An 18,636-nucleotide genomic window follows, 5' to 3' on the forward strand; every position below is an offset into this window, starting at 1 on the left:
GTTATACGAGTGGGCCCGCATCGTCTAACTGGTGTCCCCCCTCTATCAGATCTCCATGTTTATTATACCAAGAGCTTGGTGCATACTAACCCCAAGTCATAGAAACTGCTATAGGTATGTCTTGCTTTAGACCAACTGAAAGAGTTTTACTCTGTTAATCGCAGAATGCGTATAAGCTTTGGAGACAAATTTAGCAAAGTTGTTGAAAGATGAGCACTCTGGTCTTTAAAAAGAGACTTTGAAGCTGTACTAAAAAAATCCATCTTTACAGGCATTCCAATGTTATACTGAAGAAAATATAACAAGAAGTGCAGCATATAGTTTGACACATCTAAATTTTGTGGCATAGTGAAGCTGTTTATAATGTTTTAGTCTTGGACAAATACATATTTGTTCTATCTAAAGCTACTTAATATAATTACTATACTATATTTTGGGGTACTTTGATACAGTTATTAGATATTTGTTTCCTAATGAAATTAGATCTCAGTATTTTCTTAAATAAAGGGAGCTGGGTTAATAAGGAAATTAACCTTATTCTCCTTTATTAATTTTTTTCCTCTTTTTCTCCACACTTTTCCTTTTTTTTCATCTCGTGTCTAATTGGCTATGAATATTTTGGGGGTATTGACAGGTTATTTAGACTCAACAATCTTCTCGTGTTGCTGGCAGAAATAGCCTGCGGAGTTTGCTCTTCAGAACTATGAAAGGTGAATATAGGGAGAGTTGCATAATTTATGATAGAAGTAAAGGACTTTAAAAAAATAAGTTTTGGCTTGAATTTAATAATTTGGTCTGAGGGCATGAAATGTCTCTTTCGAGACAAAGCACACTAAGGTTTGACTTTTTCGCTGACTTGAATCCTATGTCTTGGGGTTTTAAAGTTCCAGTATTTTGGAGGCTTAATATTGATGCTGATGGGCATTTTTCCTCCCCTGGGGTTAAGGTTAAAGGGAAATGTTTTAATACAGGGTGCCCATTAAAGCTCTTCTTTTCCTTGAAGTTCGCAAGTTACTTATCAAAGCAGTAGACTATTCTATATGAAAAATATAAACTTAGGTTTTCTTTTCAAGGGACTGTGGTGGTACCAAATCTCCTTGTTCATTTGGCATTAGTATTGCCTACAGTTACCCCTTCTCTGATTTTTCTTGGCAATACTTGGGTTTAAATTCAGAGCCTCACACATGCTAAGCAGGCCCTCTACCACTTGAGCCACTCCCCCAGCCCAGTTTTTGTGTTGGGCTTTTTTGAGATAGAGTATTTGTCCTGGGCTATCTTTTAACCTTGATCCTCCTGATCTCTGCCTCCCAAGTAGCTAGGATTACAGGTGTGAACCTGATTGTTTTTGTACATACTCTGCTTCACTTTAACTTTGGTTTCTAGCTGTGAAATTGGAATATATGAATAATATATACCATTTGCCAAATGTTTCTGCCTTTTTTTTTTTTTTTTTTTTTTTTGGTGTTACTAGGGTTTGAACTAGGCAGGTGCTCCACCACTTGAGCCACTCCACCAGCTCTGAATTTTCATTTTTTTGCCTTCTGTCTCTGTCTCTTTCTCTCTCTCTCTCTCTCTCTCTCTCTCTCTTTCTTTCACACACACACACACACACACACACACACACACACACACACACGCACAGCATCCTCCATTCCAGGGCCTTGTGCATATTAAACACATGCTCTACCACTTTTAGCTCCACCCTCAGCAAACTTCTTGACATATTTTGAAAACTCCAGCATTAGCCAAGTATTTATTAAAAGCTTGCAATTAAAAAGAAAATTAAAAAATGTAAAAGCTATTTTCTTGTTACAGATTAAGAATAAACAATTACAGAACAAAATATTTTTGATCTAGAAAAGTCACGGAAAACAGCTTAAAATAATAATGTTTCTTTGGTCTTGAGCATTTATAATCACTTCTGTGTTTTTCTTTTATGTGTTTATTTGTTGTTATCACATTTCAAGGAGAAAAGGCAAGAGCAAAATCATTTTTCTTCTGTTGGCCTTGCTAGGGAGTAAACCATGAGACAGTTTAAAGAAAGAGAAGCACTTTTATGTGTGTTTGTGAACATGTAATAAATGAGCTGACATGGTGGCTCTAAGTCCCAGCTATTCAGGAGGCTGAGGTGGAAGATGGATTGAGTCCAGGAGTTCTAGACCAGCCTGGGCAACATAGTAAGACCCTGTCTCTAAATAAATAAATAAATAATATTTTATAATTGCCAATGTCATTAGAGAAATTGGCTGGGAAAGCTTTTTGGAAAACAAATTATCCCAAAACTACAGAAACTTTGTTCTATAGCAAGGATCAGCAAACATTTTCTTAAAGGGCCAGACTGTTAAGTATCTTAGGCTTTGACCATGTGGCCTCTGTGGCAGCTACTCAGCTCTCTCCCAGCTACCCAATTCCAGCTAATGAATTCTGTTGTAGAGAGAGAGTAGATTAACCAGCTAAAGATATGAGTGAGCCTAGCTGTATTCTGATAAAGCTTAATTTTGTGGCTCTGCCTACCCATGTTCTGGCATCTCACAAAAATTACTCATAAATAGTCATGTATTTATGTAGTTCTCTGCCTCACCAAGAACCTCTTATTATTGGTAAGGATAATTTGTAAAAATCATAGAGGACAGAGAGCTTCCGGTTTCAAACGTTACAGTAGATCTATTCTGAACATTTTTAGGTGAAGTAATAAAAGGTTGGAATTTCCTTTAAGACACTTGAAGGGGAAACTGGGTAGGTGTAGAGGAACTGAGTTGGACAAAATGTTGCTAAATATTGAAGCAAGTGACAGTTACATGGGATTTTCTCACTCTTTGCTCTCTTCTATGTATGTTTGAAAAGTCAATGTTGAAAGTTACTATGTAACAGATAATGGTCTAGTAAAGGCATGGGTTTTTCCCTTCTCTTCTCACACCTTAAACTAGGAATGAGAGTAAGAAGCAGAAGTATAAGGTCCATCTCTGGCACCCCAGGCAGAGCTCTGCAATTCCAAAGCACAATATATAAAGGCTGCAGACCCAATAAAGACTCCAAGACATGACACCTATGGTTGCAGGCTGGGGGCCTGGTACAAAATGCCCCAAAGGAAGTGGATGGCCTCAGATTACTCCAGAGCAACATTCAACACTAACACTTTACCAAGTCCTCCAGGAAAGATTAATTTAGGAATTAACATGTCAAGCTTCAGGAAATTTAGTTCTCATGAGCCCTTCTACAGGAGAGGCTCAGCCAACCACGAAATGAAAGCAGAAACTACTGCTGAAGAATTGGCAGTAGGCATACAGCCCATTGATCTATAGAATATAGATAGAACAAGCATGAAAGTTAGGTTTACAGAGCAGAATGTGACAGTGTACTAATGATAGAAGTAATGAAAGTTATGAGAATGAGGGACAGAAATAGTATAAAGTCATGTTTTATATCCTGCTGTCAAAGACTGTCACTTAAAACAAACTCAGCAACTTAAGTGTTAGAGTGGAGAGAAGTGAATAGGAAGGTAGGTAGTTGATACTTAGATGCATAGATGAAGTGAAAAGCAAACTCTAAGAGAAATAATACGATAAACTAAACTTGAAGGTAGATGGGAAGAAAAAAAAGCATAACCAGGCCACATGCAGTGGCTCATACCTGTAATGCCAACTACTACTGGGGAAGCTTCCTGAGTGCTGGGATCATAGATGTGTACCACCATGCCTGGCTTTAGTAAACTACTTTAAAGAAGAAAGCAGAAATAAAGACAACATGTAAATTTTCATAATAGAAAAATGATTAAATATGTATGTAATGTAAAGGTAAATAAGGGAGGCTAAATTTTCCTATTAAAAGATTCCCCAATTAGATCACAAGGAGAATGAACTACTGAGACATTCCTAAAAGAAATGCAGAAAGGATAATCAAATGAATGGACTGTCAGAGATGTAACAGTAAACTAAAAAATACAGACATTGTGATCTTAATATTGTGCAAGACAGTACAAAAAGCACTACACAAAGAAAGAGGATACTAGATTTGTATGAAGAAATCTTTTTTTTATTATCACATTATTGTTGTATTGGGGGTACATTGTGACATTTGCAAAAGTTTTTACAATATATTACAGTTGAATTCACCCCCTCCATTATTCTCCTTTATGCCCCCTCTTCCCATTCCTTGAATAGTTTCAACAGGTCTCATTTTGCCATTTTCATACATGAGTACATAATATTGAAGAAATCTTTAAAATGCTTCTCAAGGATACAAATAGAGATGTAAAGGGAAAAGCTTACAAGGTTCTTTGGTTAAAAAGACTCCAAGTCATAAAGATGTTAGATTCCTTTATGTTAACTCATGGAGTTAGTATGATCTTAAAACACTGGTTAAAGTTTATTGTAGTGCTGTTTATCAGGCATATTACTCAGTCCTTATAAAGACTTTCTGTGGGAGGTTTTAGCAGTACTCTTGATCCAGTTTTCAGTATAGAAACCAAGGCACAAAGAGGCTAACAAACTTTCCTAAGGTTGCAGTCAGAGTAACTGACTAAACTACAACCTGAACTGGAGCAGGATGATTCCAGATTATATAAGTGCCTTTGACCTCTAAACTGTACTGTTTTTTGAAACTAATAGAATTGTGTGTATGCATGTGTGTAACTAGATGAACTGACTCTAAAGATTGTATGGATGTTGCCATGGTGGTGTACTGGTAGGGCAGGAAGATTGGTGAGTTGGAGACCAGCCCAGGCAGAGTAGGCAAATCCTATCTCAGAAACAAAACACATACAAAAGGGACTGGGGCATGGCTCAAGTGGTAGAGAACTTGCCAATATGCATGAGTCCCTGGGTTCAATCCCTAGTACTTCAGATGATGAATGGATGTGGAGAAATGAATCAGCAGGAATAGTCAGGAAAATTCTTAAAGAAAAGTATGAGAGAAAAGTAGCCCTACCCAAAATTTAAACATGGTACAAAACTAGAATGTTGAAACCATGTGGTTACTAGGGCATGAGCAGATACATTGTTAGACAGAAGATCAGAAATAGATCCAAATTCATCTGAGTAGGTATTTGGAAAATTATAAAGCTAGCATATCAAATAAATGAGGAAAAGTTTAATTATTCACTGTGGTATTAGAGGGAAATTAGTTATGTTTCTACTTCTTACATTGAACTAAAATTAACTCCTAATAAATCAAAGATATAAACCTGAAAAACTAAACTAGCTACAACCTTGTCTCAAGAAATTTTAAATAATTTATATTTTTTATATGTCAGTTTCAGACTGGAGGTGTGTCTTAAGTGGTAAAACACCTACCTAGTAAGTACAAAACCCTGAGTTAAAAATCCCAGTACCGCCAGATAGATAGTTGATAGCTAGATAGATAGCTAGATAGCTAGATAGATGTCAGTGTCAGTCTCACATTTCTGTATACTCAGTTGGAAGGAGGTGGGAATTAATATTTACATAAATGAAGTAAATCTGCCATGTGCTGTAGTTGTGTTAAGATACATGTTGTCATAGTCAGTCCTAAATGATTTTTCTTTGTGTTGAAGATAACAGACTCTAAGAACAAAACATTGGTTTTTAGTCACTTAATGTCTTCCTTTCTTCCTTTTTTGATACTTTTTGGACCTGGAAAGGGAAAAGGCACAAAAAAAAAATTAAACATTGGCAAGTTATAAATGTCTTTAGTATTATTTCTGAAATTTACTTTAGTTATGAGTACCTAAATTGAGTATGGATTTTCTTCTGACATTCTGAAGCACATAGTGATTAAGGACTCAAGGACTGAGGGTGCCTATCCAAATTTTTAAAAAGGAGAGTGAAAGACCCAAATAATGGTAAATTTATGTTATATCTACTTAGTATCTGTCTAAAAAACAAGGGGCAAATGCAGATCTAAAAGCTAACAGGGGGACTGGAGGCATGGCTCAAGTGGTAGAGCCCTTGCCTAGCAAGTATGAGTTCAAACCCTGATATCACCAAAAGTGAATAAATGAGTAAAAGCTAACAGGAGGAAGAGGAAGCATGAAAATTTAGTTTAGATTTGATAGCTCTTCAAATCAGTATTAATTAAAAGTAGGTAGGAAATGGTTTGTCAGGTATAATTCAAATTTTGTTTAATATGTGTGTTTATGTGTATGTACATGTGTTCATTTATAATATTGAAACACACCAAAATATTCACTGTTGATATGTTAAGATGTTTTGAGTTTGAAAGACTTTTGTTTCCTTTTTTTCTCTATTTTTAAACTTTTCTATAAAGAATACATACTACTTACATACTTAAAAGCTATTTTTATTTTCCCCAAACGTGTGTAACATTTGTTGTTCTTTCTTGACAGTAGATATGTCTGTTATTTTTATAGATGCACCAAAGGCTCTCTTCCTGGCAGAACTTGGGAGTTGTTTACTGCAGTACTGTTGTGCCCTCTGATGGTGAGTTTTGGCAAATCCATTTTGTTTTAATGTCTCATTTTTTGTTTCCCTCCTTATGCTCAGTGCTTCCTGTTCTTACTGTTTCACTTAAGGAGGTCTTGGGGGTCAAAGAGAGAAGGGAGAGTTAAGGGGCAATAAAATTTGGATGAGGATCTAGTGAGTTTTGAGGAGAAGGAAAACCAATAATCCATCAAATCATCATAAGTTATGGAATGTTCATTTATGTTTTGAAAACTGAGGTCATATTTAATGTGAAGATCACAGAAGTGCCATATTTGGTATTCTTTTGGGTTTCACACCATGGATAATGATCAAACACTCTAGCTCCTCGTGGCATCAGGGCCTAGACAGAGGCAATTGAAAGTCTGAGACCCTCTATTCTTGCTATCTTTTCTCTTCCCTTAGGTTAGGGCTACAATTACTTTCTTGACATGGGGAGAGGGGGTCAACAGATGCTTGGGGATCACATGTGATCCCTTGTTGATATCCACAATGCTATAAGCTGGCAATGGGGTCTAAGCTTTGGTTGTTTGTATAGTAGTGGAGTGAGACATGTTTCTAACTTTTATTATCATTTCTCTTACCTGGTATTGTACAGTTATAATTCCTTTTGCTTGGCTTAGGGTTTTACTGTAAAATGATTCTTCTGTGTAAAATCTAGTTTCATAGAGCTCTAAGTTCAACTTTATAAACATTAATTCATAGATAGCAAGCATTGAAAGAGTATCCTGCAAATTTACAAGGTCACCTAAAGCTGAAGAATCATAAAACTCTTAGAATCCTCTGTATTTAGTCAGTATATATCTTGAAGTGTTATCAGAATCCCCTTCCCGAAAGCTGTTGCGTTATCTAAATTTATAAGCAATATGCTCATATCTGCTAAGTTCTCTAAACTTAGAGGAAATACCCTTTTATGCTTACTTATTTGTAGTATGGAAAGGTTTAAAGGAAAAATGGACCAGAACCAAAACGAAGCTTTATTTTTCCTATGTCTTAAAGATATAAAAAAGCTGATAAAGAAAAACCAATTAATATATAAGTTAAAAACCAGCATTCCACTTTGTTGCAGTCAGAGAACAAAGAGGTGTATTGCCCCCTAGTGAAGACTCAGTACCAGTATATACTTAGATACCAGAATTTCTCACAAGGCTGAGAGTCAGAGGACCATAATGTCACCTACTTCTTCACTCCTTAAGCCCCCCAGAGCAGTGGGTGGGTATTTCTCTTCCCCCAACACTGTCTTGGTATACTGCACAGCCAAACAGAGGCTGTCCACATCTATGCCTGTACCACTCCCAGATCCCATTACCTTCCTCTATTACTGTTGCATCATTAGATAGTTTCAAGAGAGAGTTTCTCTCAATGTAAAAATAATTATTTATAGTGCTGAATCCTCTCGGTTTTTGCTGAACTAACAGAATTTTATTTTAAAATATTCTCTAAAATCATTATATATTCAATGTTAGCATATATCAGTATATATTCAGTAGTTACATTTAATAATCAACCAGATCACATTACATCAGGAAGCTCAAGTACCATTGGTTATTATGAAATTCAGTGGCAGTAATTTAATTTGAGCTAATGAATTTACGTTGGAATTTATGTTTATCTTACCACTTAATTGCATTTGCTATGATCCTTTACCAATCCTATATACCAATCCATATGGAAGTAGTTCAATAATTTAATGATGGTATAGTTGTAGTGGAGTATGGCTGAATATTTTCCCAGGGCATAAATTCTAGTAGGTTACTCCTATACTGCATGAGAAGTTGAAAGCAGTATTTTTGCAAAAACTAAACTTCCTTCTGTCCTTCCTCCCTCCTTCCCTTCCTTCCATAGCAACTTTTTAAAAAAAACGACTCCCAAAATATCTATCAATATTTGCCGTTCTTAAGAAAACCAGCTCATATTAGCTAAAAAGAAATAAAAGCACAAAATTGTTCAATGCAGCTCAATATCCATACTACCTTCTACCTTTACATCTTTCTGAATATGTACTTCTAAATTAATTTTACCTTAGGTCAGTATATCATGAGAAACTCTACGTGATATACAGGCACTCTAGTAAATAGAATTTAGTCAGCGTCAACAGGCATTTCTATCATCATACACTGTTCTTTGTCATTGCTGCTGGGTAATATTCAGCATCCCATGATGGCTTGACTACTTTTTTTAAAAAGTTACAAAGTTTAAAATGCAACATTATTTAATTGTGATACTTATATACCTAGTATATTATTACACTGCCTCTCATTGATTGCTTGTTAAGTATCATTTGACAAATCTAGTTGTATTATAGTAACTGATATAAAACATATACATTATCTTAAATGTTTAAACTCCCTACCAAAGTAATCTTACAGGTTCTTCATTTTTCTTGTGTCATAAATACCCTGAGGCTCTAGTAAAAGCTCTAGACTCTTTCTCTAGACAAATTTATATATATATATATACACACACACACACACACACACACACACACATAGGAAATTTTACATATAATTTTATAGTGAAATAGACTCCCTGAAACCAAATCATGAACTCTCTAGTCTCACACACCCAACTTGAGAACCATTTTGGAGTCTTGGAACCCAAGTGTAAATGTATATACCACTACTCATAACCATGTTTCTTCGAAATGTTATCATTCGCTGGTAAATGGATGGAATTGGAGAACATCATTCTGAGTGAGGTTAGCCTGGCTCAAAAGACCAAAAATCGTATGTTCTCCCTCATATGTGGACATTAGATCAAGGGCAAACACAACAAGGGGATTGGACTATGAGCACATGATAAAAGCGAGAGCACACAAGGGAGGGGTGAGGATAGGTAAGACACCTAAAAAACTAGCTAGCATTTGTTGCCCTTAACGCAGAGAAACTAAAGCAGATACCTTAAAGCAACTGAGGCCAATAGGAAAAGGGGACCAGGAACTAGAGAAAAGGTTAGATCAAAAAGAATTAACCTAGAAGGTAACACCCACACACAGGAAATCAATGTGAGTCAATGCCCTGTATAGCTATCCTTATCTCAACCAGCAAAACCCCTTGTTCCTTCCTATTATTGCTTATACTCTCTCTACAACAAAATTAGAGATAAGGGCAAAATAGTTTCTGCTGGGTATTGAGGGGGTAGGGGGGAGAGGGAGGGGGGCAGAGTGGGTGGTAAGGGAGGGGGTGGGGGCAGTGGGGAGAAATGACCCAAGCCTTGTATGCACATATGAATAAAAAAAAAAAAGTTCCAGTCCTATGTTAGCTAGGGCTACACCACTTATGAATACTTGACTGGGGCTGGAGGATCCAATTTTAATGTGGCTTACTAATGCAGGTGACAAATTATTGCTAACTCTTGGTGGGAGACACCACCTCTTCATGTAGGCTTCTCCATAGAGCTGCAGGATCATCCTCATGATGACTGGCTTTCCTCAGAGCAAGTAATCTGAGAAAGTAAGGTGGAAGCTACAAAGTCTTTTATGACATAGCATTGGAAATTATACACTGTCACTTCCCCTGTATTCTACTGGTCATACACACCAGCCCTGATTTGGTGTGGGGTGGGACTACACAAGTACATAAATACTCATAGCAAGAGAGCCATCATAACAAGCCATCTTAGAAGCCAGTTATCATGACACTGTATATTATGCATTGAGATATATGTGTGAGCACACAAGGGTATCTGCATATATGTACACGTGTGTCATGAATCATATCATAAACACCAACTACCAACTTCAGGATAGTGGTTTCCTTTAGAGAAAGAAAAATCGCCTTGCTTCATTGAGAATAATTGAACCAGAACAATGCTAGAATGAAGTAAGGATTTTAATTACAGTGTAGATGACAGAAAAAAAGAGATGGCAGAAACCTAGACTAAAATGGTGGTGATAGAGAGAATTGGAGGGATTAGAAGCATTGGAATGAAAAGAAGTGATGACTGGTTAGTTAGGAGGAGCATCCAGTCTGGCTCTAAGAATAGTCAAAGATACAAGGTAACTTTTTGACTTGGGCAGATATTAAATAATGATAACGTTATTGATTGAAATTATGGGTGGCTAGAGGATGATGAATTTAATTTTAAGATGTTTGAATTTGATTTGTGCCTGTGGGAACCCTCACTACCCAGCAGATAACTGAATGCAGCTTTAGGAGGATATGAGATTGCCTAGAGAGTATGCGAATTGAGAAGCACAGAGGCCTGGGATAAAGCACTTAGAAACTTTTAAGGGATGAATTGAGGAAGAATATTCAATAAAGGAAAATTAGAAGGTCTAGACAGAAAAGTAAAGAACCAGAAAAATGCAATATCATAGGACCAAAAGGAAAACTTTTTATAAAATGAAGGAGTAGTTAACATTGTTAGTTGCTTCTAAAATAAGTAAGTTAAGGAGTAAATTTTCCACTGGATTTAGCAGCCTAAAATATGTAGCCTAATTTTTAGTCAAATGATGAGATCCAAGTTGCATCAGATGAATTGTGTGACTTTAGGAATGTTAACCTAACCTTGCTGGACTTACTTTTCTTAGCCATAAAAGAAGAGTGTTTGCATGACTTCTGTTGCCTTGCCAGCACTAAAATTCTATGATTATATGTCATAGAATGCAGAATATTACCAAAAGGGGAAGGGAAAACAGATCACAAGGCAGATCATACAGTGTTCAGTCCAGATTTCTTTGCAGATAACACCCACATGTACTTCTTTATTTTACCAATTCTCCTTGATCATAAGCCCTTAGGATGCATATGGTTACATTCATCAAGTGATATATTGTACCCATTATTTTGAACACCAACCAGACTGTCTACATGGAGTTTTTTGGGATTGCGGGGGGGGGGTTATTTTGGTGGCACTGGGATTTGAATTCAGGGCCTCATGCTTGCTAGGCAGGCAGGCACTCTACCACTTGAGCCATGCCCCCAGCCCTGTCTATGTAATTTTTGTAAGCATTGTTTTAATTATTTGACCAAATGACAAGCATTTACATTTTATTACTATCTTTTTTCTGAGGCAGGGTCTTACTGTGTTTGTCACCTAGTCTGGCTTTGAATTCACTTCCTGAGTGCTGAGATTGCAGATACATACAACCATGCCTGGTGTTTGTGACTATTTTTCTACTCCTGATGCCTCAAAGTTCTTTTTGTTTTGTTTTGTTTGTGGTACTAGGGTTTGAACTCAGGACCTCACACTTGCTAGGTAGGCACTCTACTGCTTGAGCCACTCTGGCAGCCCTGTTTTATATTGGGTATTCTTAACAAAGGGTCTTGCAAACTATTTGCCCAGGCTGGCTTCAAACCACTATACTCCTGATCTCTGCCTCCTAAGTAGCTAGAATTAAAGGCATGAGCCACCAGTACCTGGTTCAAAGGCATTTCTTAAAAATTTATTCCTTGCCAGGTGCCAGTTATCCTAGCTACTCAGGAGGAGATCAGGAAGATCATGGAGACCCTACCTCGAAAAGCCCTTCACAAAAATAGGGTTGGTGGAGTGGCTCAAGGTGAAGGTCCTGAGTTCAAGCCCCAGTACCACACACAGAAATAAATAAATAAATAAATAAGTAAATAAAATTATATATATATACATATATTCTTTCTTCATTCTTAAATGTTTGTAGTTCCTGTACTACTCTTCTTAGTCTATACAGTTCTGTAGCGTTTTGTTTTTAAACTTAAATCTGTTGTCCTGTTCTGGCTCTAAGTGTTCACAGTAGATGCCTTAGAATTTCTAATCTTCTTTGAAGCTCATTGATGATGAGCCTATTTAGATTATTTTTTATTTTATTAATATGGAAATCAAAGCAAATGATTAAAATCCAAAGAGTCTCTTGATGCAATTTACACTTTAAAAGAATATTTCTCTCTAGAGAATGGTAGCTGACAAGGGTCATTATTGTAACTGTTCTCTTCATCCAGCCTTTTACTTTATCTGTTGTTAAACTTGAGGTACCTTGGTAGTTCTTTTTTTGTTTGCAAACCAAAAAAAAAAACAAAAACATTACAATCTAATGTGTCCCACACATTCTTTCCCAAGAAGGAGACCTGGGGATATATTTTAAAAGCAGTGTTACACTAAATGTTTGTCAGCTCCTAAATGTATTATTCCGTGCAGAGTTGCTCAAAGCTTTCATGCTTTATTTATTTGAAAGGCTTCATGTTCTTTAAAGCAAAAAGTTAAACTGGGTGCAAAAGACCTCCACTTTCTCTGTTGACTTTGTCTCAGTTATTTTATTTTTCAGTTTTTTTTTATTCATTTATTCACATGTGCATACATTGTTTGTGTCATTTCTCCACCCTGCCTCCCTCCTCCACCCTCTCCACCCCTCACCCCCTCAGTTTGTCTCAGTAATTTTAAAACAGTAATTTTAAAACAGTAATTTCTAAGCACTTACCCGTGAAACTGATGTATTCTTGAAATCTTCCAAATATTAGATGTTTAATACTAACAGATTCCTGTCTTTTATTTAAATTCAACTCTACTTATTGAATGGGTCTTTTTCACTTATAGAAAGAATATAATTGGGGTAAATGCCAGGTTAATAAATTAACCTCCTAATTTTATAATCTTATTATCATTACTGCCTGCAGAAGAGATAGAAATGTTCATATTATCAGAAGTTTCCAACACTGGATTAATTGCTAAGGATTCTTTTCGAAAAGAAAGGTCCACAAACTTTTAAAATGTATCTAGATGTTACAAATGTTAGATAGTGCATGCTGTGTGTTAGGTGTATATTATTATTTTGACCTGTTTTTCCTTAGAAAGCATATGTATGCCTTTGGAAGGAAAAAGGTAATAGAGATTTTGGACTTTTTTTCTTTTAGTTTTTATGTAAAAATTTAAATCATGTATCCATGACTAGTGACTGCTGTGGGAATTTCTGTCCTGTTATAACTAACACAGAACATAGAAAGAGCCTATTGTCCAGTTTTGGAAAATAGGCAGCACAATCCCGTGACTCCAGAGGAAAGGAAAACACAGTTGACCCCTACACTGCCTCAGTAGACAACCTGAGGCAGCTTCCAAGTTCAAGAAGACAGAACAGGAATGAGAATTTGTGAACAGGAAGGTAGCTAGAAATTGTGTACACTGATCCAGAGAGAAGGGAGCTATAAAGACAAAGAGTTCCAGAAATCTGCATAAGCATCCCATGAGGCTTTGACTAAATTCTAAAACACAAGACCAGGCTAGAGAATTTCCTAGGAAATTCATTTTACCAAGAGCTGTAAAGTGAATGAATTGAGGTGCTCATACAAGGGCAAGGCATCATTTTACTTTTCTTCATATAGTTAAAGGGACATCACTGAATACGCGGACATTCAATAGAGACTCCCAAATGAGCTAAACTGAGGAAGCTGGTCCTAGAATAAAAGATTCTCTGTCTTAAAGGAGTATTTTAAAGTCTTTAAAGGAAATACAGCACTTAACAGTGCAAAATTCAGAATGTATAACCAACAACCAAAAATGACTAGGCATATGAAGAAGCAGGAAAAGAACCCCTCCAAAATCAACCTAGAAATAACAGAGATGATGAAATTAATACCCAAGGATGTTTATATAGCTATTTAAACTATGACCCTTGTATTCATGGAGGAAAAGGAAAACATGCATAACATGAAAAGAAATGGAAGATATAAAAAAATGAAACTTACATAGATGAAAAATATATCTGAAAGGAAGAACCACGTGGCTAGAAGTAACAGATCAGACAGTATGGAAGAAAAGGCCTGTGACATTGATGTATATAACAATCAGAACTATCCAAAATGAAACTGAAAGGGGAAAAATACTGAAATATGTGAAGGAAGCCTTAGTGATATATAAGACAGTAGCACATTATCTAACGTAAGTATAATTGGAATCCTATAAGAAGAAGGATGGGAGACAAAATATTTAAGTAATTGTCAGATTTTTTTCCAGATTTGATTAATAACAGTGAGCCCACAAATCTAAGAAATTTATCAGTTTCCAAGCAGAATAATCATAAAGAAAACAAAGGCACATCATAATCAAATTGTTGAAAACCATGATAAACAGCAAATGTGAAAAGTAGGCAGAGGAAAAAGGACATATTACATGCAGAGGAACAAAAATCAGAATATGCCCAAATTTTTTATCATATACTATGCAAAACCAGACATTGGCATGAGTTCTTCAAAACTGCCAAAGGACAGACACTTGAGGCTCACACCTATAATTCTGCATTCTTGGTAGGCTGAGATTGGAGGGATTGCAGTTTGAGGCCAGCCCAGGCAAAAAAGGCCACGAGACCCTATCACCACAAACAAGCTGGGCATGATGGCGCATGCCTATCATCTAGCAACAAAGGGAAACATAAAATAGGATCACAGTCCAGGCTGGCCTGGACAAAAAAGTTGCATCTTCAAAATAACCAGAGCAAAAAGGGCTGGAGATGTGGCTTTGGTGGTAGAGGCCCTGCTAAGCAAGCATGGAGCCCTCAGTTCAAACCCCAGTACCACCAAAAAAAAAAAAAAAAAAAAAAAAAGGTATGAAAAAGAAAAACTGTCAGCTAGAATTATTTTTTATAGAGTAAAAATATCTCTCAAAGATTAAGATGAAATAAAAACTTTTTCAGACATACAAAAAAGGGAAGAATTCATTGCCAGACATTTGTGTAACAAGAAATGTTTAAGGAAGCTTTTCAGACAAAAGGAAAATAATACCAGATGGAAATTTGGGTCTGTACCAGCATCAGAGGACAAATATGTGTGTAAATATAAAAGATCATTTTCCCCATTTTAAAATTTCTTCAAAAGATAGTCACTTGTCAAAGCAATAATAATAATAGTAATAATAATGTATGACTTATAAGATGTAGAAGTAAAATGTCTGAGCACAAGGATACAAGTAGGGAGAAGGAAAGCATATTGTAAAAGTCTCTACACTATACCATAAGTGATAAGATATTATTTGAAAATTGACTATAACAAGTTAAAGATGAAAATTATAAGCCCTAGAGCAGGATTCAGCAAACTATGAATCATAGACCAATGCCAGCCCATTGCTTATTTTTTTAAAAGAAAGTCTGTTGGAAAACAGCCATGCCTACTTGTTTACGTATTACCTAAGACTGACTTTGCACCTCAGTGGCAGTTTGTAGTTGCAACAGAGATCTTATAACCTACAAAGTCTAAAATATTCAATGTCTAGCCCTTTATAGAAAGAGTTTGCCAGCACCTGTTGTGGAATGATCCTTTAAAAAATCGAAAAGCAGCCAGGCGCTTGGTGGCTCTCGCCTATAATCCTAGCTACTCAAGAAGGAGAGATTAGGGGGATTGCAGTTTGAAGCCAGCCTGGGTGAATAGTTCGTGAGACCCTATCGAAAAAAAAACATCACAAAGAAGAGCTGGTGGAGTGACTCAAGGTGAAGGGCCTTAGTTCAAACCCCAGGACCAAGAAAAAAACAAAAAACAGAAAAGCAAGAAGGTATAATTAAAAGCCTATAGTAGAGATTAAATGTAAACATAAAGAATAAATAATCTAATGTATAGCAAGAATAGAGGAAAGCAGATAAAAGAACAGTTGAAACAAAGCAGAAGCAAAAAGATGTTACACGTAGTCATACTGACAGTTACATTAAATGCACATTTTATACACACTAGTTAAAAGGCAGACATTGTCAGTTCAGATAAAATAACAAGACACAACTGTATGCTTCTTATAGGAAGCCCATTTTAAAGATATGACTAGGTAAAAAATAACAGAATGGGAAAGTCCTTCCCTGGTATCTGCAGGGAATTTACTTCAGGAATCCCAGCAGATACCAAAATCTGCAGATGCTCTAGTCCCTTATATAAAATGGTGTAGTATTTGCCCATGACCTACACACATCCTTCCATATACTTTAAATCATCTTAGATTGCTTATAACACCTACTGCAACATAAATCCTATGTAAATAGTTGTTGTACTGTGTTGTTTAGAGAATAAAGGCAAGAAAAATGTACAGTGCTTGCTTCTGCAGCACATATATTAAAATTGGAACTATACAAAGAAGATGCACGATGATGACATGCAAATTCGTGAAGTGTTACATTAAAAAAAGAAAAATGTACGTGTTTGGTACAGATAACTTTTTCTGAATATCTTCAATATGCTGTTGGTTGAATCTGTCACAGACACGGAGGGCTGACTATACCAAGAAAACTTGTCCACACATAAAAGCTTTATTCGTAGTAGCCAAAGAGCAGGAACAACCCAAATGTCTATCAGTGAGTGAATAAACAAAATGGGGTGTGATCAGGAGGATCACAGTTCGAAGCCAGTAAATAGTTTGTAAGACTCTCTCTTAAAAAAACCCATCACAAAAAAGGGCTGGTGGAATGGCTCAAGGTTTAGGTCCTGAGTTCAAGGCCTAATACCACAAAAAAAAGAAGAAAAAGACTTCTGAGGAACCAGGCACTGGGCTCAAACATGTAATCCTAGTTACTTAGGGGCAAAAATCAGGAGACTTGCAGTTCAAAGCCAGCTCAGCCAAATAGTTCCACAAGCCCCTATCTCAAAAAATACCCAATCAAAAAGGGATGACAGAATGGCTCAAGTGAATAGAGTGCCTGCCTAGCAAGTGTGAGGCCCTAAGTTCAAACCCCAGTACCACCACAAAAAAAAAAAAAGGCTTCTGAGGAAGAAAATAAGGAAGTAAGGAATTCTGTGCCATATTGTAGAAAAGATCCTATCAGGGCACCCTCTGTTGGGACCCCTCCCAGCTCTGGGTGCTCTACTCTTTGCTATTTTTCTATCACAAACTCTCCTGCTTTACTCACAAAAAAAGAAAAGATCCTGTCAGTTATATAGCTTATAATATTTCTCTTCATAACTTTTTGTTGTAAATTCCAAAAGAGTTGAGGTTTGGCTTCTAGCTGAGCTCAGAAAGAGGTTCAAAAGAACATGAAAGGAATTGGTTTGGGTTATATCACAACATGTCCATATTGTACAATAGAAGTTTTCACTTACCAGGCAGTGTGAATATAATACTGTACAGTGAATATGAGTTGATTGTCCTTGAGTAAGAGTCTCAGTTATAAGTGTATTTTAGGAAGATGTCATTCCCTAGGGATTCTCAACAGCTCTGGATCCTAACAGCCACCTCCAACAGACTGTGGCATCTATCCCAGCATCCCTGACTATTTAATAAAATCTTGCCAAATGGAACCGGGTTTGTATATCAAGAACTATACTTCATCTCTTTACTCAGAAGAGAATTCCTTGCTTGTTTTTTCCTATCTGAATAATTAATTCTTTTGATCTGTTTGATCTTCCATAAGTCAGTTCCCAGAATAACCTTTAACTAAAACTAAAGGGGCATGTATATTCTTAAACCTTCTCTGAAAATATCTTAAGCCACACTGGCAGATAATGATAGACCTCCACATAAGAATAGTAGTAATGTGGCTTTAACTTAAAATCTGATTATCATATGGTTTGGGTCTTTTTCATTCAGATGTGACAGTGGTTTATCAAAATGGGTTACCTGTGATATCCGTGAAGCTACCATCCCGGCGTGAACGCTGCCAGTTCACGCTCAAACCTATCTCCGATTCTGTTGGTGTGTTTTTGAGACAACTGCAAGAAGAGGACCGGGGAATTGACAGAGTTGCAATCTATTCATCAGGTAGAGTCACCTTCATTTTTAATTCTCACCTAACTCCTCATTTCCCCAAAAAATATTTCTCAACAGATACATGAGTCACTGTAAATGAATGTCATCCTGTTAAGTTAGAAAATATTTTTTGCTTAGCAAGTAAAGGAGAGAAAATGAGGTCTCTCTCAGTGGGTCTCAGGAAGTAATTTTTCAGTTTTAGCAAATGTCTGTGCACAGGGAGTCTCCTTCAAAAGCAACTCATAAATGCCATAGGCAAGAATGAGCAGGCAATCACATTTTTATGTTATTGAGACTTTTTATCATTACTTTGGCTATAGAATAAATTTTTCCAAGTTGAGCCCTCATCTCTAGAGATATAAAATATTTGAGCTTCCTTTTAGAGCTTGTGTTTTTTACATAAATGTTTACCAAAATAGAGCATGTGATTTGAAAAAAATATAAAACAAGAAACTAAAAATTTCCACTTGATATAATATTTGTTTATTTTTAAATGCCTTGATTTTTTTCACTTTTACTTTGAAAATTTTCAAACTTACAGAAAACTTGAATACTGCTTCAGTAAGTAGCCCTTACCCTTTACCTGGATTTACCAGTTGTT

At 36.3% G+C, this 18,636-nt stretch overlaps 1 protein-coding gene and 1 pseudogene across 5 annotated transcripts in view; both read left to right on the forward strand.

The window, feature by feature from the left end:
* The window catches only part of Mcu (mitochondrial calcium uniporter), a 166,524-nt gene that overhangs the window by 114,125 nt on the left and 33,763 nt on the right, over window positions 1-18,636 (forward strand). For all 5 annotated transcript variants that reach the window (XM_020166560.2, XM_074079104.1, XM_074079106.1 and 2 more), the window contains 2 exons: window positions 6,347-6,416; window positions 17,877-18,047. In XM_020166560.2, the coding sequence (XP_020022149.1) occupies window positions 6,347-6,416; window positions 17,877-18,047 (241 nt within the window). The remainder of the gene's footprint in view (window positions 1-6,346; window positions 6,417-17,876; window positions 18,048-18,636) is intronic.
* Window positions 16,385-16,478, forward strand: LOC141425262 (U6 spliceosomal RNA; annotated as a pseudogene).

Source organism: Castor canadensis, chromosome 7 (genome assembly GCF_047511655.1).
Source record: "Castor canadensis chromosome 7, mCasCan1.hap1v2, whole genome shotgun sequence".
Lineage (NCBI taxonomy): Eukaryota > Metazoa > Chordata > Mammalia > Rodentia > Castoridae > Castor > Castor canadensis.